The 23,684-nt window shown below is 37.0% G+C and overlaps 2 protein-coding genes across 12 annotated transcripts in view; one reads left to right on the top strand and one right to left on the bottom strand.

Annotated features, from left to right (window-relative positions):
• The window catches only part of FAM227B (family with sequence similarity 227 member B), a 124,870-nt gene that overhangs the window by 71,752 nt on the left and 29,434 nt on the right, over window positions 1–23,684 (top strand). The window lies entirely within an intron of this gene.
• GALK2 (galactokinase 2) overlaps window positions 12,172–23,684 on the bottom strand; it is a 53,117-nt gene continuing 41,604 nt past the window's right edge. For all 6 annotated transcript variants that reach the window (XM_048052331.2, XM_048052336.2, XM_048052334.2 and 3 more), the window contains 2 exons: window positions 19,391–19,592; window positions 12,172–12,645 (listed from right to left, as the gene is read on the bottom strand). In XM_048052331.2, the coding sequence (XP_047908288.2) occupies window positions 12,438–12,645; window positions 19,391–19,592 (410 nt within the window). In that variant the 3' untranslated portion in view covers window positions 12,172–12,437. The remainder of the gene's footprint in view (window positions 12,646–19,390; window positions 19,593–23,684) is intronic.

Here is a 23,684-nt window from a genome sequence, read left to right as displayed (position 1 = left end):
GGCTAAAGTGTAACTATGCTTATTGGTTTCAGAAAGTCCTGATCTATATCTGTAAAACCAAGCCTTTTCGATTGTTTGTTTTTCTCTGCAACATAAGTGCGTATCTCTGCAGAGGGAATGTCAACTTAACTGATGGCTATGGAAAAAAAAATGCTATGAGGCATTCAAAATGACTTTCTTCATTGGTGATTAGACCTACTCCAGGAAGAGTTTAAGCTAAGAATGTGTCCAAATAATTGTTCCAAGTCCCATCTCTGCAGCGCAGCTAGCTAGAGTTACACGCTCATTTTTATGAAGCTCTGTGCTTGAACGTTCACACTCCTTGAATCGTAGCTTTGCTAAGAGAACTCTCAGACATCCTTTGAAATTATTATTGAGCTTCTGGAGTGGAGTATTGCATCTCCAGTGACAGAGTAGAAAAGGGCAAGTTAAAAAAGGATAAAGCATTTTCCATAATTACAGATTTTAGATATGTTGTCCAACTGCACATTGACTGTCCACAGACATTTCTCTCTTTTTCTTCAAGTCTCTCTTAAATGCTACTGCACAAAGGAGGGCTTGCAAAAGGTGGATGGCTCTACATAATCTGTCTGTATTACTAAGGCAGAAAGAAAAGTCATTAAATGCAAGCTTCCAAAGTAGATGTTTACCCATAAGTCAGTATATCTCAGTTAACCTTCCTGTTAGTATTGTAAACATCTTTCTAAAAATTCAGATTAACTGATATAGAAGTGCTTAGTACATCATTCTCCATTTTGCTAACTTTTTGGAGTCTGGAACCTTATTCCTGCACATATTTTGCTTGCAAGTATATAAACTGTTTTGAAAGCCTATGGGGTAATTGTCATTGCAGGAAACCTTTAGTGTTCGTATTTGTCTGCTGGCATCAGAACACAAAGAGGTTACTTCATTTCAGTTCTTTTTTAGCAGTTCTGTGTCTTCTCTTCCATCATCCTCTCTGTGCACTAAGTTGCTGTGTTCAAAGAGGTTTTCTTTTTTCTTTTTTTTTTAAATTAAATAAAATTCTTCACTTTGTGGTTATTCTTATTTGGTTATGTTATTTCTCATTTTAGGAGCTTTTGTATTTAAGGCAAATAAGGCATGTTAGTGGTTATTTGTAATTCTTCTTGTTCAGTGGATTTCCTGTTGTGCAAAAATGTAAAGCTTTTCTCACTGTTCTTCCAAAGTTTCATTTTCCTGGCTTGATAGTTTTGTACATCTGTGTCTGTTTTATAACCTGTGGCTAAGATGTACTTGCCCAGTTAAGATCTGGCTTTGCCTTCATGGATGCCTGACAATTTACTGTAAAACTGCTAGTTTGTTTAAAAACCTTCAAGAAGCGAATGGCTTTATTCTTCCTTAAGAACTATTCTAAAGGATCTTGAAGGTATTGAAGATCTATCTAAAAAAATTCAGCATGTCATTCTTACATATACTATTTGCTCAGTAATTGTTTTATTCCTTTATTACTGCAACAGAAAATTACAAGGGGAACTTTGCAAGACAGCAGGCTTGCACTTGGACAACGTGTGTGTGTATGTGTGCACTACATGAAGTATAATGTTTCTACATGTGCACAGTCAAAATCCCATTAGCCTGCTTCCTGTTCAAACTGCACAAAGCTGAATACTCTCCAGTGTTGTATAGCTTATTTTTTTACTTCAGTAGGCAGGCAGAAGGGCATCAGCCTTGTGAGACTGGATATTTACTCTCTATTTTGTGCAACCTTAGGAATCTAGGATTATTAATTATACACTTCTAAAAACACATGAGATAGGCAGAGCTAAGGATCTGTGTTTTATTGCCAGCATTAGTAAGACGTTGTCTAATTTCCAATGAATTGACAGATCAGTATGCCTCTAATAATGTAGTAGCTGGATTAAATAGCCTTCTTAGCACCATTTTTCATTAACTGATTCACTACCTGCAGTGATATCTGTTTGCATAGCTTTTTGGCTGGAAAAATGCATGTGAAAAATGCATTTTTGTGTCTTAAGGAATAGGCTTATTCATCTTTCACCGAAAGAATGATGTGTATCCTACAGTACCAAGAAAATGCTATGTGATGAAAAGGGATGTCATAACAATAGGAAGACAGCAGTATCGATGTATGGCCAGTAAATGAAACAGTATGATCTTTCTGTTTTTGTTAGCAAAGACCTACTTGAAGATAGGAAATATGTGGCAGATGAAAAAATAAGTGAAGATTCTGAACATACAAATGATATGCCAAAGGAATCTGAAACCATAACAGAGGTTTGCTTTACACACTTCTGATGTTAAAAGGAGAGTAGTAAGTGTAGCTTACTCACAAGAGCCACATTTCTGTTAATGTTTATGAAATACACTACTAAAATGCTCTACACAACAAAGTTATCTACACAGAGGCAACATCAGAATACAGAGGAATGCAGGGAGAAAATAAGGAAAAAAAGGAAGGGGATTTTTCTCCTCCAATTTGTAATTGCAGTAATTTTAGGTGTGATTTGTTTAAAAAAATGACAAAATCAGACATAAATGCTATCTTTAAATTGTATAGATTATACTATCAGTGGCTTTGAATACTGATGTGTTTGTTATACTTTTCTTTTACTAACTGTATTTGTGCTGGGTTGTTTTTATGTGTTTTATGTGATTTTATTCAATTCTTCTTTCTACTGTATTTTAAATCTTTCAGTGTTAACGAAAGGAAAAGACTTTAGCCTTACACTAGAATTAATTAGGTAAGAGCATCCATGTGGTAAACTGCAGTTTAAAATGGGATTTACTAGGTATCTTGATAGAACTAATTTATCACACACCTTGATTTACTTTATTTTATTTTGTTTTTAATTGTTGTGCATAAAATACTGCATTGATTTGAAATAATTCAAGCTTAGTTGCAGGTGTTTATGTTCCATGCCAAGAATTTGGTCTTATGTATGTTTTAGTTTCCTGCAGTTTTCCTGTTTGAAATCAAGAACAAAAATCTCCCATAACATTAGATCATTGCCACCAGTCTTCGTTAGAGATTCTGATCCCCCCTTATACTGATAGCACCAGTATATACTATACATTTTCTTTAAAACTAAGGTTTTTTCAACAAAACATTCTCAGCAGAAATATTTAGTCTGTGTAGAAGTTTCTATTCTGTTCTATTATCAAACTGTCTGCAAATAGTATGCCTTACTGACTTTTCTCCCATTTTTACAGTCTTCTCATATTGGCTCAGATCCAGAATGCAAGTGTGTGCTCCTCAGATTTGGTGGCCAATGTCCCTTGGTCTCCTACTATCTGAGGAAGCATAAAATTGATAATGCTGTTCCATATTCCTTGACTTGCAGAACTGATCGTACTGAAGTTTACAAACTACCATATCCTTTTCGACTCCCAACCTGTGTTTTATTTTAAGACCTTGCTTCGAAACTTTTTGCCAAATTGGTTTTAAATCAGCTGGGGCAAGGAGGAGAGGAATGCCTTACTGAAGTCTCACCCATTTAGTTTGTTTCCTTTTTCTGTTATGATCACAATATCTGGGACAGTTTTCTTTTTTCTAGACTGAGACAGACCACAGTAATGCAGACAATCTCAGCAAGTGGTTTGCCCAAAAGAGAGAAACTTAGAAATGCAGAAACAAGATTTGATTGGTTCTTCATCTTGTTATTCCTTTAACCTAACATGTGATTTAAAGTGTCTTAAGTAAGACTGCACTTCAACTTGGTTACTTTATTTTACATCTGTTAGATTTTAGGGGAATAAAGCTGAGCAAGAAATGTAAATCAAACCTCACAAAATGTAATGAAGCTCCTATCATATCTGGATTCGAACTTTATATATATATAGACTTGGTTCTATTATGGTCCTGAATTGTCCTCTTTGGATCCAAACATCTATAAATCTTAAGGAAGTTTTGAGTCTGTTCTGAATTTGGACATATTTCTGCCTCACATTTATCTTTCTGAATGTACATAAGATTTATGTGTTGTGTAGTACAGATATTCAGAGTCCTTTTGTGTTTATATCTTAAACTAAGGGGTTTCAGAATCAACAATTTCCTAATCAATTCTATTCTTTTCCTGATGTATATCAAATTGTTCTACCTAGACAGCGTTTGGTGATTTTAATGAAGATTTACTCGAGTAAACATTTTCAGACATTTTCTGGTGGGAATTCTCAGGATTTTGATTTTCTGTATAAAGAAGCACTTGAACACAACATGTTCAAGAAAAACTACTTTTCCGCTGCTTTTCAGGGTAGGGTATTCAGCACAGGGAAACCACAACTTAAAAAATACTGTCAAACCTCTGCAGCTTTTGTTAGAATAGGGCAACTCCTATTAGATCAGTGTATTTAGGTATCATGTTCTGTATCATAGTAATTTAATTTCACTGGCTTCAACAAATCATAATACTGAAGAATGGAAAACGTTATTTTCAACTTTTCAGTGTGTTATTTTTGTATTTGTCAAATTCTTTTTACAAACTTTACAAGGAAAAAATTGTAAAACTTGTTATTAAGCTGACTAATGGGATAAAAGGAAAATTTTAGACTTCTTGTGAAACTGATTGTTTTTCTCAGCAGATTTTAGGTGACTGTTCACATTATGAGCAGAATTCTGTCTAAAAATAAGTTGGGTCCACTTCTTTATGGGTTGATTGAGAACAGAAATTTCCACACCATTCTCCCTTTAATGTGATCACAATGGGCAGTTGTAACTTGTCCATTTATATAAAAAGAATAAATTAGCAAATTAGCCACCATAAACTGTTAGTATATCCAGTTTTGCTGACATGTTTATTGTAATTTGCAATATGCATGATGTTGATTTGCAAAAATGTTCCATTTTCTTTTTTGAAAGTATGAGTTATAAATTCATGAATCACAAGAAAGCAAAACTGTAATAAAACTTACAAGCTGGAAACACTACACAGCACATCTATGTCATCCTTAAAAAGAAAAGGGGGGGGGGGGGGGGGGAAATGTTGAAATTTTTTGTAATTTGATTAAAAGCCTAAAACCCTCCATTTCACTTAGCTAAAACAGAATAAGCCAGATGGTCTTTCATGCCTTTACATAATGAGCAAAATGCATCTAATGAACATGTCATGAAATGTCTAGAAAAAAACTAGAAATGAACAAATATCTTAATGTTCTGAGCAGTACATTAAAAGTACACAGCATAGAATCTCATAAAGTAAATCCCTTATTTTGTCTAAAGACGTAAAAAGTATTTCTAATGTTTTGTTTTACTAGTATGTATTTCAAAGGAAAGGAACTTATCTCCAAAAGCACATCTAGGAATTAAAAGTGGCCCCTCATGAACAAAGGAAGCAAAAAAGAAAAAAAAAGAAAAAAAAAAGAGAGGCAGAGAGAGGCCTTTGCAACCATAAAAGTAGAGTTCCAAATATCATCCCTCTTACAAAATGTTTCCTGAAAATAGGCTGCAGAGCACAGAAGTCAATTCTGGAAACGTTGTAACTATGAAACTAAGTGCAGTAGTCGGCACTTTCAAAAATAATAATAAAAAAATCAGGCAACAACTGTATTCTAATTGCATTTAAGAAATTAAAGACCACCTACGTAGGGGGGGAAAAAATCTCATTAGTGGAGCTACAGTAGATAGTTGAGATTCAGACTCTCTTAACCCAACCCCTTAGGCTTGCTTGAAAGAGCTTACAATGCCTTAGTCATTTTCTTTGTGCCGGAACAGAAGTATAAAATGTGCACAGGCATCTCAAGTCTTCCAGCTCCAGCATGCTATGGTAAGTTCATGTGCATTTCTTGGCACATCGTGCCCTCACAACGAAACTGTGCCCTGTACCCCAGGGAGAAAGGATGCCACCAAGAAAAGGTTGTGTGAGGCTGCTAGTTTAGTGTAGTGCTAATAAATCCCATAAATCATTACATTTTTCTGTCCATAAAATTTTATTTAACCAGCTGACACGTCATAGAAATCATCTTCAGACATGAAATCTCAATTTATTATCACTAACTAAGCAGTAGCTTATTTTCAAAGTATCAAGAGTTTTATGATAGAAAAGGAATTTCCTGTAGCATCTTCAGACAGCCTATGGGTTAGAGGAACAGTGCTTCAGAACTGGTTTTCTGATATTTCTCTAGAAAGTGCTGGAGCCTGTCCATCCAGCCCCATGGAGCTCAGTGCTCAGCAGTACTCGTGCTGTGAACTGATCAGCCTTTGCGACTGAGCCTGACTGCTTAATCTGCGCCCCCTAACAAGTTCTTAACAAAAATCAGCTTTCTTGAAGATAGCACACTGAAATGTCATCATCAAGAAAGTTAAATATCTTATGAATTTCAGACAAGACAATAAATTCTGGAATTTTTCAACAACAGTGAGAGGCCTGTAAGTCCGACTTCTGAAGCTGCTTACACTAGCCATCATATTCCCTCTAGAGGAAGCATTGAAAATCAGTTCCAGCAGTGCCCCACTCTCTCCCCATTCGCCATCATCAAGTTATAGATCTTCAGAAACAAAAGCTTCACAGGCTTCCTCTCACTTTTTCAAAGGGACTTCTGAAGGGGGGGGAGAGAAAAGTCTTTTGAAAGCCTATCATCAGTTCTGTTGCTGATACTGTTGGATTTGCTCTACCAAGAGTTACACAGGAATTTAACTGAATATCTCTTTACAGAGTCCATGCCTGACTACAACTGACTTTAAAAACAGCTCAGTAGGTATTTTTCACTTGATCTTTAACCCTTTGTCTTCCAAAATTTCTTCTTATCTTTGGCTCTGATGAAGTTTGTGATTCAACTGCGGAGCTTTAACTTTTTCCAGCAGAAGTTCTGTAAATCCTTGCTGGACTCTTTTGGTTCTGATTTTAGCTCCTGTTTTCTGTTCGTCTTTTAAACACAGCTATGAAAGTTAGAGCTAAATGTTTCTAATGTCATAAAATTAGGTTTAGACCTCCTTAAGAACTATGATTTCTGAAACTGCTTGAAAGTGGCTCACTAAATTCTTCCTCAGGGATAGGTTCTTGTAAAACTGTTGTCTTAATTCTTTAGACAGATACCTGGACAGGAAGGAAAAAGTTACAAGAAAGAATGGATGTTCGCTGGGAAAAAACAACAGAAAACTCTTAAACATTTAATCCGAATGATTTAATTTTATTGCTACTGATACTTGTCAGTGGAAATGCGCACACAACACTCAAAGTCAGAGCAGCTTAGCCAATATTAAATATGTGTATGTCACATAAGGGACAGGTAAGAGTACAGAAAACGTAAAACAACATGAATAAAACCCTTTGTTACATGAAATCCATCAAAAATAAGGCCTTCGGTAATAATCATCAGATACCACAGTAAGAGTTTCACACACACCTGCTTCAGTGGTACTTGAACAATTAGTTTGGATAAAAACAAAACAAAAACAAAAAAACAACACACTTTTCTTGATCATTTGCTTATAGAACATATTTTTATTGCCTCCCTGAATCACACATAGCTTGGGTGGAAAGAAGACAGCTGCTTGGGCACTAGTGTATTTCAGTTTGAAGTATATCTAATCTTTATTGAGTTATTTGAGCCCCATGTACCAACTGCAGAAAGGCATGCTTTTGTGGGGAGATTTTTTTTCTTTTAATATTAATGACTGATTTTGCCCAACAAAGTAGAGCTTAGGAGACAACAGAAATTCTCTAAACGCATTAGACTTAGAATCCAATAAATACACCAAATACTTCAGTATAAATCCTCATCTTGTTTGTTGCTTCTGCAGGAACCACTGCTACTGGGAATCAATCTCAAACATTTTATTTGGCAATTAGTTTTCAAAAGCTTCTTAGTGTCTTCTTATTTGGTTAGCTTCAAGGTTGTTTTCTTTTGTTGTTGTTTTTTTAATCCTTTGCAGTTTTTCCATTAGTAAGTCTTACACATGAATTTGGCACTAATGTCTTAATTACGTTTTTGTTTAATTAAGATTGGGGGCAAGTTAGTCTTATTTGCAAACTCACACTACGTGTTATCCTATGGAATGAACTGTTTGCTAGGGAGTATGAGCTGGGGGGAATCCAGGTTCTGCTGAACTCAATGGCCAGATTTGCAGAGACTTGAGTGGCTCTAGGAAATGTTCATCTACAGGTTTTAGTGGTAAAATGAGAGTGGCTAGCCTGAGGGAAAAACATCTGTCCAGATTCCCAGTGTATTGATTACAACATGGTCTTACTATCTTAGAGTGAGTATTGCAGTCCCGTTGAAGTGGATGACATTACAGAGGTGGTGAGGTACTCTTGACAGGACAGGGGCAGATTCTGTCTCCTGGTAAACGCTGTGCTGTTGTTATAGGCTATGATGGGGGGTCTAGCGTTAACTTGTAGTTAATTACTTTGATCCAAGTCCCAAACAAGAGGGCAGAGCATAGGAGAGAAGATCAAGAACACAATTAGTCATCTGTGCTTATTTTGTGTTATTGAATCTTAGAAGAACATTCAGCAAAGAATAGAAAAGCTGAGGTAGCACAAATGTGATGGCAATAATGCTTGCATGGCAGTGCTTTCACTGCCCATCCTGTGTAAGCTGGGAAAACCTGTCAGACTAGGCTGCATCACAGGGAGCAATATGCATGAGTGTTTTACGTTGTCCTTGTACTGCTTTCTGTATCACAGACTCAACGTCAACTAGTCTCTTACTAATACCTAGGCTTCTATTTCAAAATTAGCATTTAAAATATAATATCATATGCTGTGAGATTCACAGGTTTAGTGATGTCAAGCCTTGCTTGTCTGGCTTTCATGCTATGTGTACAATGTAAGTCCTTTGTAGTTCATTTTTCTCACTGAAGCATAGTCACAAGGATCAGAAAGAACTACCTGAGATCTTTCCATAACAGAAGTGATTTGCATAGTATCTCTTTTTAGAACAAGATAGATCTTGTGAATGTTGTTCTGTGTTTATCTTTTGCTATATCCAGTTGGGATTTAGTACACAAATAAATTTCCTTCTTAGCTGAAAATGCAAACCTTTCACTTGACTGAAATTGTAGCACAGCAGTTGCTCTGACATATCAAGATGTTATTAAAGAGACGCATGGACTCAGAGAGGAATTTCAGAAGGATTACACTGAGTAAGTATACAGCAGTTACTAAAATAAAAGTTGACATTCAGATCATATTAATCTAGAAACTAATGATTGTGAAGGTGTTATGCAAGTCATTACTATATATTAGGTTGACGTGCGTGTGTTCGTGTATATTGAGTCCAAGAGAGCAAAAGTCAAACATAAAGTCATGATCCCCTCCCATCAAGTGAATGATAAAGTTACTCTCCTTCTATTTGGGAGCATGAACATGTTCCTACATACAAGATATTTGCTGACTGCATTATCATGATGAAGAAGTACATGTCAATGGGATTAAGATAATGCAGAGTATTAATATGGCACCAGGCAGTGTTGTTGCACTTAGATGTCTGAGTGTCTCCATTCCAAATCCTTTTTGGAAAGGTTTAGAACCCATTTACTGCACAGTAAGATTAAACCCACAATTGAATGAATTACAGGCAGATGTTATAGTAAGATGAAATCACACTCCACTGATAATCACAGCTTGTGCTTAAAGCATGCATCACCTCTGCATATAGTCTCTGACGTTTTTTGTTGTTAGTTTTCTGTGTGTGTGTGTATACTGATTCGCATTATTTTAGTTGCAGAAGATGTAGCTTATTTAGACTGAAAATACAGTTAGAGTAGTTATTAAAATGCATTACAGTTATTAATTAACGCAGCATTGCTGCATTACAGTTATTAAAATGCAGATCTGGAAAGACTTAACACGTTTAGATGTTGGAGCTTTATATGTAGAAATTCTTATCCTAAACCTTCTTGCTTTGTTGTTAAGTAGCTACTAATGTCCTTGCTGCTTACTTTACACGTTGTTGGTATATCGTTCTCATGCTCTTTTATTTATTACTAATGTATAGAAATGTCTTCAAAAGCAAATAATAATAAAAAACAGACACTGATTCATTCTTTTTTAAATTTATTTAAAAAGAAACAATTATCTCCTACTGGTAATTAAAAAAACAAACAAACAAACTTTAATTTATATACTCTGAATACCATAAATCTTTCAATTAGTTATGTCACAATTTTATTTGCAGATTACAGCAAAAGTATGGCAAAAAAATGAAGCAATAAAAAAGGAAAGGAAATAAATTAATCAGAAGTTTAGAACGTTTGTTTTTATTCTTTTATTATTGTGCCAGTTTGTTTATGAGAATATCATTTATAAGATTCATTGAAAAGTGCTGCAGCCCAAAAGCTTACATGCATGTTTTTGGGAAGGTTCCATGACTGTGTGATATGTTCAACTTGAAAAAATGAATCTAAAGTATCTTTATTCTTCTCATAGACTGGTTAGAGCTTCCACGAATACAGCTGAACTAAAGTTCAACTCAAATATATGAAGGAGTACGCTGCTTTTATGACAGGATTATAAGGAGAGACTCACTCAAACTAAGGACTGTATTTATTAAGACCAGTGATAATAAAGCCATGGCATTATTTTTCTTTAAAATCTCTGGGGTTAATTTGAAAATTCTTGAAGATATTTAGCTATTGTTATTTAATTTTTGGAGTCCTGTTTACAGATTTGGTTGCACGTACAGCACATCTGCTGTACATTACAAACAGGCTACAAGATACTACATTTCCATCAATAGTATTAGTGAATGTTTTGAGATTAAACCTTTCTGTAGTTCTAGATCCCGTTCTTTACTGTTTCCCTTATCCCTTGCTTTTCTCTTGTCAAATACATCTTTTAACTGTCTTCCCTCCAAATCCTGTCTCTTCATTTCTCCCCTTTGTGTCCAGACCCTGTCCTTTTCCTCTTGACTACTTGATTTGCTTGATCTACAGCATTCTCTGTTCAATTTTTCTTGGTTGTCAAAATACAAAAAAATGTTCTCTAGCAATAATATTACCATTATATGTCCCCTCTGACGTTCCTGAAAAGACCTGGCAGTCTACACTGGCTGTGTTCAAATTTGGCAGAGTCATCTCACAGAATTAGTAGCCTCTAAGAATTCCTATTTGGCCTGAATTAGCATGGGTAATATCCAGAGTATCTCTTCTGAGAGATCTCTAATTTGATGCAGACATCTGGACATCCACATGTGCTTAGCATCATAAAAATGTGCAGAGGGACAAATCTTGTTATATCTTTTATGGCCAAAAGGGTTATGACATGAGCAAAACTTCTCCTGAGTTCTCATTGTAGATGGCAGAGAAGCGCAAATTAGTGTGGGCACAGGAAATTAATCTTGTACTTAGAAGCACGGCTAGAATATTATTGGGGTATCTTAACGTACAGTCATCTCTTTGGGTAATCATAATCTTTTCTCCTACTGAGGAGATGGGCTATGAATCGTGGATGTTACAGTTCAATGCATTGAAGTTACAATCTTGAGACTGCTAGGAACTTCCTTAGGCACTGCATAAAGTAGGGGAGAGAGTGCAGTTTGTCAGAAAGAAGTTAATGATACTAACTCTTGGTCATACCTACTTAACTTTTACTTAGTACAACTGAGTGAATTCTCTCCTTAGTTATTCCTTATAGATTTTTTTTTTTTTACCATGGTGAACGAGTTACATCTAATCCTTTGTAACAGTCTTGCATGAAAATGCAAATTCATTCACCATATAGAGATGCACGACTAGGATTTAACAATTAAAATACAGTATTTGGACAACTCAGACCCAAACTTTGTTTCACTATTTGTTCATTTATTTAGTAAGGGGAGTATGTTGTATCGTACAGCTCACAGATAGCATTGATTTTCACTAAAACTTTCATATTAAGTCACCCTTGCACCATGCTACAGAAGAATATAGCTAGGAGGAATGTTTTCCTGCTTAACATAGTGTGCTCCTGATGATTTACTTGGCTTGCAGGTGCTCCTCCAATATTATCATTAGTTGCAACAGAAATAATCATATTTGAGACTAGCATGAAACTTGTAATGTTTAGCAAGGTCCTTCCATTGTTTGGTTTGTTCAATTCCTTAGTTTGATCTTTCATCTTTACAGGATTCTATAAACAAAACAACATCCAGTAGCTGAAGTGAGTAAGCACTGAACACTCTGCAAACACTGCAAGGTTCCTATCCTACAATAAAATGGTTCATTGCTCCACCTGGTCTTACTTTCATGACAGAAAAAGGAAAAGAAAAGAGATCTGCTATAACAAACCATCATCTTTATTTCAATTTCAGTTTTCTGTGTCAATAGGTTTTTGTAAATCGATGTTTACACTGAAATCTATTTTTAGTATTGGGAAAAAATAGATCTTAGTGTTCTTTTAATCACTTCTTCAGAAATGTATTTTGATAATAGCAACTGCTCACTATAATAAAAAACAGAGAAGGCTTTCATTTACTGTGGCATTGGAAGTCCTGCCAGTTCTAAATGCCCTACATAGTTTCTTTAAAAAAATTTATGTTCTTTAGGCCTCAACAAAAACCAAAGCTCCTCTTCCAGGTTTGGTAGCAAACAGACTATTATTCTCCAATGCTAACCTTTGGACATCATTTTGGTAATAAGCTTTTTTAACATTTTTTAGGAAAGTATTCAGCTTGTCAGTAGGCACCATTGACACAGTGCAGCCACCCCATCCAGCTCCAGTCAGACGTGACCCAACGGCCCCAAATTGCCTAAAAAAAACAAACAAACAAAAAAAAAAAAAAAAAATAAGCCAGAAGGGAGTAATCTGTCATATATTAAATACCTATAGAAAACTAGTGAATACTGAACTCAAAATACATCCGTGTTATCTGACTTGCTGAAGTTCACTTGGTTGTATATATGCCAACAATTTGTATTTACCATTTTGTACAGAAAAAAATCTGTCACTTTAAGCTGCAATGTAGTCATTTCTGTCAATTCTAAGATACTGTCTTTTACAGTGCTTCAGCATCAACTGTTTTAAGGATCACAGTACATCTGAGATGAAGAAAGCAGGAGAAGAAAAGGGATTGTGTTAGCAACGTTCATAAGACATCAAAAGTGAAAACAGAAATACATGACAAAAACAACAAGAGGGTTCATAAACTAATTGCACAGGATGTAGGCATGCAAGCCATTTTCTAATGTGGCAAAGATGAATAGCTCTATTCTTCCAGGGCAGATCTAAAACATGCTGAAGATTCACAGGCTTCTGCAGGACTACAGAGAGTGCTGGTCAATAAAAGGAGAGTTCATAAACTTTTTTTAAAGAAAAAAAGAAAGAAAAAAGTCTTTTGCACTCAAACATCTGTTTATGCTGAATGGACAGAGCTAGGTATCTATCTTTAAAGGAGCCACATGAACGTAACAGACTTACAGCAGTAGAGCTAAAATAAGAATATAGTCTCAAAAGAACAAAATGCCTTTAATAATGGGGGCAAAGAGAAAAAAACAATGATAAAGAAAAGACATGAAAAGATAAAATCATTCCCACCCTCAAGATACTGGCCTGCTAGAAGTGTCCTACAGCAAATCTCATGTCGTTACCATGCAAGATTCAGATGCCACCTCATTAGAATTTAGATGAATTACTTTCATTACTTTGTTTGCCTGTGTTCCTTATCTTTAGTTAGATTCAGAAAGAGTAGGAAAATACCATGTAATGAATTTCTTTTGGATGGTTTAGAAAACTCATTTGAAATCTTAATCCTCATGAGAGGTCTAATCAGATTTGCAACAAGTATTTTTGATGTTTTCAATATCCACGCATTTGTGACTTACTAGTCATAGAATGGGTTTTAGGAAGAGTGAGCATCATGCGAATAATATATTAGAAAATGACAGCTCATTCTGAGTGTAGGCTGTTGTGATTTTTTGCATGTACATTTTATGTTAAATGAGTCTGGTATACTGCTGGGTTAGAAGAAGTTTAGGTCGTATTTCAAGCAAGTATTTACATATGTGTTTCATTCTAAACATGCTTACATATCTTCTTGAATAGAAACACTTTCTTCAGTGTCTGTGTAGTGCCACCCTGCATATTGACTCGATTTTATGTTCCTTCTTTATTTCCTGTTGGTGTTTTATTTTACTTATGATTCCTGTAAGCCACTCATTCTCTGATGCAATTTTTGGTAGTTTCTGGCCCATGGAGCAACCTCCTAAATGAGCAAGATACAATCCAGTCTCAATTGCAATCAATAGGGAAATTCCCATTGACTTCATAATGCCCAATCCAATTTTCAAAGTGGTAAATCAACTGTCTGTGTTCATCTGGCCTGTTACCTCAGTCAGAATTTTGTATTTCACATGGTGTCTGGCTTTTATTTTGGTGGGTAACTGAAATCCCCTTAGAATTGTTCTGAACCTTTTATTGATTTCATAATTCTCTGTGGTCATGCTCATGCCTCATTTTTACTGAGTCATTTTAAAATACTTATTTGAAATAAAGTGTAAAGTAGGCAGAAAATGTGCCTGTTTCAGAGCTGAAGTCACTGTGTTTCAAAATACTGTGGCTACCAGTTTCAAATGTGGTGATACAATTAGGTGCTCGGGGCGTAATGCTGAGGAACTTGGCATTTTGACAGGCAGTGCTGCAACACCTGAAAGTTAGGTATCTGAGATTGAAAGAATTCTTTCAGCGAGCACCTAATTCTGCTGATACTGGAGGTGTGGTTGGCGCATGGGAAGTATCTAGGTCAAACACAAGGAAGTGATTTTGGAACAGGTCTGAAACTCTTTTTCATTAAGTCTCAGTCAATTCAGTCCTAAGCTTGGACTTACTCTTCTGGTAAAGTGGGATTCATAGCCAAACACTCTCTTCTTGTGCACCAGCATCTAAATTATGCATTTATGAAGAAAAGAGCAGTAAGCAGAGAGTCACTCTTTTGACAGTCTTGCAGACAGAGCACTTACACAGTGAGTGACATGGATTTAACATGTGGGAGAGTATGTGCACTACCTGGGCTATAGTGCACCCATGAGCACAAGTAATAGGGTGAGAAGGAGCACATTTAAAAAAAAAAAAAGAAAAAAAAAAGGCAATGTATCTCTACAGTCCAGTGTTAAGAGGCACTTGGTGCTGAGTCTTGGGGTCTGCTCGTCATTTCCTTGAAGAGCTTACATACCTTGTTCCCGTATTCACAGGATAAAGAGAGAATTGTGAGTGTGTGTGTGCGTGTGTAAATGAGAGCGAAAACACGAATGCTACAGCAAAGAAAAGATGAGTAAGAATGGAAAGATCAAGAATGAAAGTTGCACAGTTGGTATATAGAAGTGATAGGTAAGACACTGCAGTACCACATTTTGAAAATAGTTCTGTTGTGAGAGATGAAAAAATCAGCAATATTGTTAATTTGAAATACTCAAAATTATGAACCAGCTATTCAGAAAGTATGGAATTAACATGAGATTTAAATATAAATTGGGGGTGGTGGTATGGTGCATACTTCTGTTTCATAGCTTAGCATGCATTTGAGTAACATCTTTAAGTTTTTTTGGAGCTGCAAACTTTTTCATTGGTTTTTGTTTGTTGATTTTTCAAACTATACCATGAACCTGTCCAGGCCTTGCAGCTTTAGGAAAATCATCAGTGATAAGAGTCTTGATAAAACACAGAGTTGTCTCTGTACCATAATGTACCTGGATGTAATGTAAAAATTGCATTTTAAAGTGATCAGAGAGGATTCAGCCATCTTCAGCTGTAAGGGGCATGGCTGGTAACACAAAAATTGTTGGGTTTTATACCCCCAAGATACGGAGAATAAGGGAATGAAAGTTATTTGTAAAATTTGGGGACTCGGGGAGAAAGTACCTAAGGAATTCAGGAGCTCAGTTCCAATGTTTTGTTCCTTAACTGTTTAGTAAACCTCTTGTGTTTTAAAAGGCTAACAGGTAAAACAGCTATTAATAGCATGAGAAAGGTTAGAGAAAGAACAAGTCTTTTGTCTTTGCAAAAAATAAAATACTGACCAACCGGTGGTTACTCTTTTCAGCACTACAAACCACAGCAAGTATGGATCCCTTTCTTTCTTGGCAGATGCTGTACAGTAAAACATAAAGATCTAGGCAAAACAGAAAACATCTGGATATGCAGATTATTCTTCACAGTTTAAACCTTGTAAGGAGAGAACAGCAGTAGACTTGGGCAATTCTGTGGAATGTATTTTTGGAAGGGCTTTTTAAAGTTACAGGGCAGCTGTATATCATTGTAAGAAAAGAATGTAATTTATGTAGTTCCTGGCCATTTCTATAATCACATCAGCCAAGTTTTCCTAGAGTGACTAGTGATTTTTACGTGCCCTAGTTTTTTAATGCACAACTCGAGAAAAGTTTAAAGCTTTTTTTCCCCAATAGTTTTCAAAACTTACATGCTGGATTAAGCTGTATTCATCTTGAATAGCTATACACTTCTACAAATCTAATCATAGCATTAGAAAAATCCTTCATGAATATGAAACTTCTGAAGAAGGATATATTTCTTAAGAAATATTCTTAGTGGGACAAGACTGTAAGGAATAATGAACTAATAACTTATTTACTTTGTGCAATTAATATAATAGAACAGTTACAATCATTTAAAAATACCGATTAAAATTATTTTGCTCCACTGTGAAGCATAGTTACGTTCATCATACTAGCCATAGGTGCTTCTGTTGGCAAGTTAGAAATCTGAAGTAACATGGGCACACACGTCACTTTTTTTCTTCACTATTTATGTTTTGGTCCATGGAACTGAAACGCTCTGATTAATTTTAATTCAATTTAGTAAAATCCTGTGTGCTCCTTTCCTTTTGGTTCTGTGGCTATGTCTATGCTGCTGCCTATGAGTTAGTGTCACAATACCCAAGCTAGCTCAGAGAGCAGCAGCTGCCTAGCTGTGAAAGCACAGAGCTCAGCACAAATCAGAAACAGAGAATTTCCATCCCAGTGCTAAGCTTCATGCTGCAAGACACTGCTACTAGCATCCATGCCAGCTTATTCAGTGTAGCACAGGTAACTCTATGCTGTAGTATAAAACTTACTAGCTTATACCTATTTGTTTTCCTCTACTTGAAACAGGGTAGTTATCTCTCAGCATTTCTGAGAACCAGCCCTTCTAGTATGACTCCAGCTGCATGCCCTAAGTGCAGACACTTGAAATGGCTAGTCGCTTCTGCAGGGCGCAGTCATTGGGTACTTCCGACCGAGGCATCAATGCTGGGTAGTTACTGTAACTAAAAATAATGCAGATGTTAATTTGCAGGGTTTTTCCTCTGTCAATGGGGTCCCAGAAGAGGCTGCTGGTACCTGGCACTGGATCAAGACTTCGCAGCCCATGATTTTGCAAAACTGAGGAGAGCATAGTTTTTGTCTTCAGCTGGCTCTGGAGACAGCTCTCCCTTCTCGCACGTGGATAGACGGTTCCCCTTTGAGTAGCTGGGACAACCTTGCTGGAATGACCCCACTAACTGAGGGACTGTCGTAGCTTACTCCATTATGTGATCCAGTAAACTGAATGTGGCCTGCGAGTTACATACAGGATTGGCTTCCAAGGGAAAGAGCAAAAATTACATTGTTAAATTACTATCAGACTGTCCAATGGCTATTAGGGCTTCTCTGTGTTTTATCACAAAACAGCATGCGTATCCCATATGCAAAATAATCTGTGAATGTCCAGAAGTCTTGCATTTGGTTTTTGAGTTTGTAGTTTTCTGGCTTAGAAGCCATTCCATCTTGTCTGCAAAATTAATGAGACTAACCTAGCTTAGTAAATAATCATCTGTATCATACTGTATCTATTTACAAACTTGGTAAATGGGTATTACTGAATGCATATGACTATAAAAGTAAGAATGCATATGGCATTGCCAGTTTATAAAAATTCATATTTTTGTTATAAACCAGACTAATTTCCTAGTCAAAAAAAAAAAAAGCTGGTAAAGTATTTTTGTAACCTTCCTTTTTTTAACTTCAAACTGAGGCAGTTTCTGTCGTCTTCAAGACTCGAAGATTTAGAGAAAAGAACTCTATACTTTTTATAGAGTCCCTACTTCTGAAAAGACAGTGAAACAACATTCCTTGACCTCAGGTTTACAAACACTTAAGGCACACTGTATTTCCCTTCTGGTAGGGCAATAACCTTTAACCTTTTAATGCTCTATCTTAGGCCAGTTTCCCAAACTATGCGCACCCTTCTCCAAGGAGAAGCAAGAACTGTTAAAGGTGAGCAGCAGTATGAAGTGGGCACCACCAGGATTTGTGATGAATCGAATGAGGGAAGCAGCCAGGAGAGGTGGCTGGGGCAGTGGCAGGGATGAAATAGTGGTGGGAAGGCTTGGGTGGGCAACTATTTATTCCCCTATGCCTGTGTTAAAATAATTACCAACCACTGAATTCTTTTTACGGGCACTGAATTTAGATCAAAGTTAGCACAAGAAGTCTGTCCCATGATTAAATGTACCAGAAAAATGGAAGTTGAGGGGCTGAAACGTGTATATCCTTTCATGCCAGTGCTGTGGTATGGATGAAATACTACGTTAAATGTGAGTAGTAAGTATTCATTTTCACTTTCTCTGTTGTTAACACATGGTTATACCAGATCTCATCATCCACTGTAAAAGAGTTAGGAAAATAATGGCCTGCTACATGCAACCACCTGTGATTTCCAGCTCACTTCATTCCACTTTTCAAACTCCATTTATTCTGGCCAGAGGATATGAAACTGGGGAGGAATAAAGGGGGAAAAGAAGGGACAAAATGACAAGGTATATGTTTTGGAGTTCATAGGTCTTGTTTTACGGCAGCCCAACTGAGTGAGGGAACCCAGCTAAAAGAACAAGGCTGGGAGAGGGACAGAGACTGAATAATGTAGAGAAGGCTCAGACACACAGTGTGGAGAGTAGAAGCAGGGTCAGACATTGTAATAGTTAATATGCTCATCATTTAAATGGTAAACTGCTTTCCAACCTATCTGGTGCTGTAGATAAAATTTCTAAGTAAAAAGAAAAAAAAATCCTTAGCATTTCCCAATATACCATTACAATTTCAAGGTAACCTAGGAATGTAGAACAGTTCACTTACTCTCTAGAATTCCCATGGTTAAAGAAATACACAAAAAGTAAGAGAGTTCAAATAAAACAACTAAAATGATGTTTTAAGAAAACCAGTTATGACTTCTACATTTTTTAAAAAAAGAATAGCCAACACAGCCTAACATAACACTTGTGATGATGAGTCAATCCAAAAGCAAAGTCAGTAATAAAGCCATAAACTGCAGCTTTCATCTGAAAGTATTACACAGATGTCAGCAGGGAAACAATTGACCATGTAATGTCCCTGCAGGAGATTAATTTTGTAATAAGAGACAAGAATACTTTCATTTTAAAATTGCAATAGCCAACGATGTCATATTTTCTCATCAATTCAAACAATATTCTCAACAGGCGATTACTCTTCCTTGTGGTCAAGACTTACAGGCAGATGTCTACCAGCCGATCCAGTTCAGGACAGCTGCATTCATACATTTCCCTGCAGCTGATATAGCTCTGGTTCATTAATTCTCCCAGCAGCTGGATTGCATTGGCAGGTGCTTCGTTGCATATCTTCTTAAATTCCAGCACTCTGGCAGCTTCACTATACACGTGCTTTGCACGCTGGTGTAACTTGAAGGTGGAAACTAAACAAAATGAAAACATTAAGTAGTACAGTTATCCATTGTTATTTAATTCAAAAGGAACATAAAAACATAGAATTGTTATTTTTACTAATTCCTATTTCATATCAGAACACTCTAAGCTAAAAGTCTTCTGCAAAAGCTCACCTACATCTTTAAAAGAGCTAATAAAGTAATATTCAGAATTCATCAAAATATGATGGGCACATTTTTATAACATTATGCACATAACAAAAAGAGTATAATTTAAAAAAATATACAAGATTAAAACTTCTCTCTATAGGAAGAGATTTTAATGCACTGAACTGATACGTGAAATATGAAACCAGACATATGTATACCCAGCTTTGCAGGTCAGCCCCAGCATTAGTTCGTTGCTGTGTCGCTGGACAGACTCATTCTTCTCTCTTACTTTGCAGATACAAGCCACACGTTCCCAAGTTAGCAGTGACGTGCTGACAGAAAGCGCTCACGTGCATTAGGGCATTAAGCAAATGCTTTCAGGTTTTCAGACAGGAGCCAAACTGAGTCATGAGAACACCAGAGAGGTGCCCAGTGCCCTGCAGGCTGATAGCTGCCAGCACCTGCTGGCCCAGGACATTGTGTGCAACTGCTCCAGGCCTAATTTGCATCCATTGTGTCACAGATAGATCTTTAAAAAAATAAAAATAAAAATTTAATGTTTATTTTGAAACTGAGGTTAATAAAAATGCCGTTGGCCATACTTCCTGGTGCATAGGTAAGGAAGCCCTCTCAGGTATTTCCTCAATGCTGGCTCAACGTGACTGCAAATACCACTAGGTTAAAGGTATGCTGAAGAACACAGGTGCTTTCAGTTTGGTTTTCAGGGTTTGTTTACCAAGCCTGGACAGTGGGGCAAAACCAGGAAGGGCATGTCTGTGGTTAAAGGCTCCTTGAGCTACTCCAAGGTTAGGCTGTTAAGTCCATTGTTTTCCTCAGCCACCAGAGTTCTGTTCGTTTCAATACTACGGACTTGTTGCTGTTATTGAGGAAGTGTTACAGAAGTATGCATGACAATTTAGTTTATGATAAAACTGGATTGTTTGAGCTTTTTTATATTAGCAAGTGAACCTTATTCTTTATTGGGAGCACCTACTGCAGTATGTTTCATCATTACAACTCAAGCACCTCAGAATATCCCTCATTTTCTTTCTACACATGAATTCTCCTTTGTAACAAGGACTCTTTCCTCCTGTCAGCTTCTGGTCTCTCTCACTTTTTAAAATTGCTGATGAAATAGTCAAACACAGGCAAAAGGATGAGAAGATGGGCAAGCCCCTGTATTCCTAACAGAACTTGCTGTCTGACCCAGACACATGCACTTCCTACTGGGCCGTTCTGTGGAGACCGAGTTCTGGAACCACTTCTGATAATTTTGGCAGTCTACATTTGCAATTGTACGTAGAAGTCTTCCTTGAAAGACTGGAAATGAAACTCTGTCCAGTATGAAGTAGTCTCTCATATATATATATATATATGTATGTATACATACACTCCAGATTGCACCCCCTACTAAAACTTCAACAGTGTCTATACAATCTCTGTATCTTTCCAGAATAAGTGTAAATCACACCTATAAATGCTGAAAACACAGAGCTGATAGACAAAAACAGTCTAAAATGACAGAGCAACATGGAACACAGAAGTTTTCTGCTATTGATGATATTGCTTCTAGTGATATTTATTTTGTAACTCAATACAGCCTGCTACTGAGAAACACTGTGTTGCTGTCTTGTGAGGAGGCCTTCTAAATGTATTTAAAATTAGGATAGAAATGACAAAATTGAGAGCCCCCCAGAAACACCACACAGGAAGAGCATGTTCTGCTTTCCCACTTAGAGGTGTGTTCTGCACCACTGTATTTTGTTGCTGCTGAAGTTACTTGCACTGTGTTTTGCAGAGCAACACCTCGGTATTTCTGAATGTTGGAGAATGGCTGCGTGGCATTTTTTAAGGATGGTTTCTCTTTAAATATTCTTTTCTTATAAGCCATTGTTTTACAGCAAGGAGATTTATAAATGTGCATTTGTTTAGGGAATATCTAAAGTTGCGTGAGAGATTGCCATAGCTCACACTCTCTTGTAAATCACCATTGAACAGTAGTAACCCAAAGAATGAACGGAAAACATGTCTGTTTTCAATTGTAAGGCAACAGACTTGCCAAAGGCTGTGATTGATTCAGAGACCACCCTTTGGTAGAGCAATGCTCTACTGGCCAGATTACCTTTAAAATCTCTGGGGTTGTGTTATGCTCGTCATGTTATGAATTGGAATGGAAATGGGCACTCCAGCCCCTGGCTGTCAGCCAGCAACTCTGGGCTAAGCCCTTGACAGTGTCTGCTTGGTGGAGAGCCCCGCGGCGCGGGGGAGAATTCACTACCTTGACGCTGGCTTTCTCTCTGTGAAAGCAACCCTGACAAGCAGTTCTCAAATGAGAGCGTGGCTGTATGTTATTTTCAGAGTCCTTTGTGGCTGTTTACAGAACTGGTATCAGGTAAAGCCTGGCATCATTACATTAGCTGTTAGTTGTTTATGGGCAGCGTTTTATTTCGGAAAATTATGTTTGTGTTTAGAAAAGGTTCCACTTAATTTGCTTTTCCTCTCTGGCAGCATGTTTACTGTTCAGGTAGAGTTATCTTCAGGATGGCAAACACCTCTGTACTCTCTGAGTGCTATTCTATAACAATCAAATGATTCTCATATTTTCAGCTATCAACACCAAATGCTTCTGGTAATAGAGAAACCCTGTTGGATCTCTTCTGTTTGGATGGGTGGTCCAACAAACCATCTCCATATAATAAAAGATAGCAGAGCACACATGATATTCCCCAAGACTACATCTATATTTGAACCTTCCTACTCTATCACAGCCTGTATACTGAATCTATGCAAGCAGATCTGAATTAACAGGCCAGGCCATGCCAAAGAGCTACAGAGCCCATGATTTTAGAAGAGTGCAGGAACTGATCAAAATCTGTGTGTTTCATGGGAAAGCAACCACATTTCTTACAATTAAAAAAGAATGATTTCATATGCCACACTTTGTCATGGTTAAAAGAAAACTTAAGTGTGCACAACTGCTTAGTTTATATCTGAGCTAGGGCTGGAGGGGCTCTGAAAGAAGAGAAACTGAAGCCCTCAAAGTAAAGTGGGTGGTGTTGCACAGTACTTGGGCTGTAAGGTCTTGCCCTCTGCGGGGCTCAAAGGAGAGCAAAAAGGTAGGATTTAGGGAAATAATGCCCCATTCTTAAAAGTATTTGGGTCCTTAAATCTATTATTGTATATGGAAATTAGGTACTCAAGCAGACTAAAAATGTAAATATATTTTCCTAAACCTTTAAACTATTAAGCCCTGGTTTCACCCACTTATATTTATTTCCAGCTGAGGGGTACGGACGTACTCAGCTCACTCTGCTGTCAGTGGAAGGGGCAGTTCAGGTAACTGTTCATCTCACCTGAGATGTGAATTGCCCTACAGCACCCATTTCTGTGACTAGAGAGGAAGTTAAAATCTTTGCTGCAATGATGCTTGCTGACTGCCATGCTGACATAAGAGCAGTTGTCCAGCACGTGTCTTAAGTAAAGTTTCTCCCATAAAGGGATCTGTGCAATATCCAGTCCTGTTGTTCAGCTTGTTTAAAATGCCGGAGCACCGTTTGCATCAATGGGGATTCATATCAACTAAGGATCACGTCTCTGATCAGAAACATGCTGTCAAAAGCTGTTTGTTCACACTGCTGTGTGTTTCCTCTCTGCTGCTTTCTGTGTAGCTCACTGCCATGCAAGAAAAAGTTGTTTGATTTTAGACCTAGACATGCTGGCACAATCAGAATCTTGGGGGCTTTGTTGTCCCTTTCTGAAGAGTCAATGTGGAGATTGTGATTTATGTTGTATGGTATCAGCTGCACACACAAAAAGTTTCTTGTAGACTGAAGTAAGAGTGAGCTATACCTTCTATAGGCTGAAAGAAATACAGATCAGAAGTTGTTACAATGAACATGAAAAGTCAAAATGAGACCAAAGAAAACTTTGGGGAGGACAAGGAATCTTACACACAAGTCCACTCTTAGTGAT

The sequence above is a fragment of the Anser cygnoides genome, chromosome 11, assembly GCF_040182565.1.
Source record: "Anser cygnoides isolate HZ-2024a breed goose chromosome 11, Taihu_goose_T2T_genome, whole genome shotgun sequence".
NCBI lineage: Eukaryota > Metazoa > Chordata > Aves > Anseriformes > Anatidae > Anser > Anser cygnoides.
Note: the sequence above shows the minus strand (reverse complement) of the source record. Positions and strands in the feature narration are given on the sequence as shown.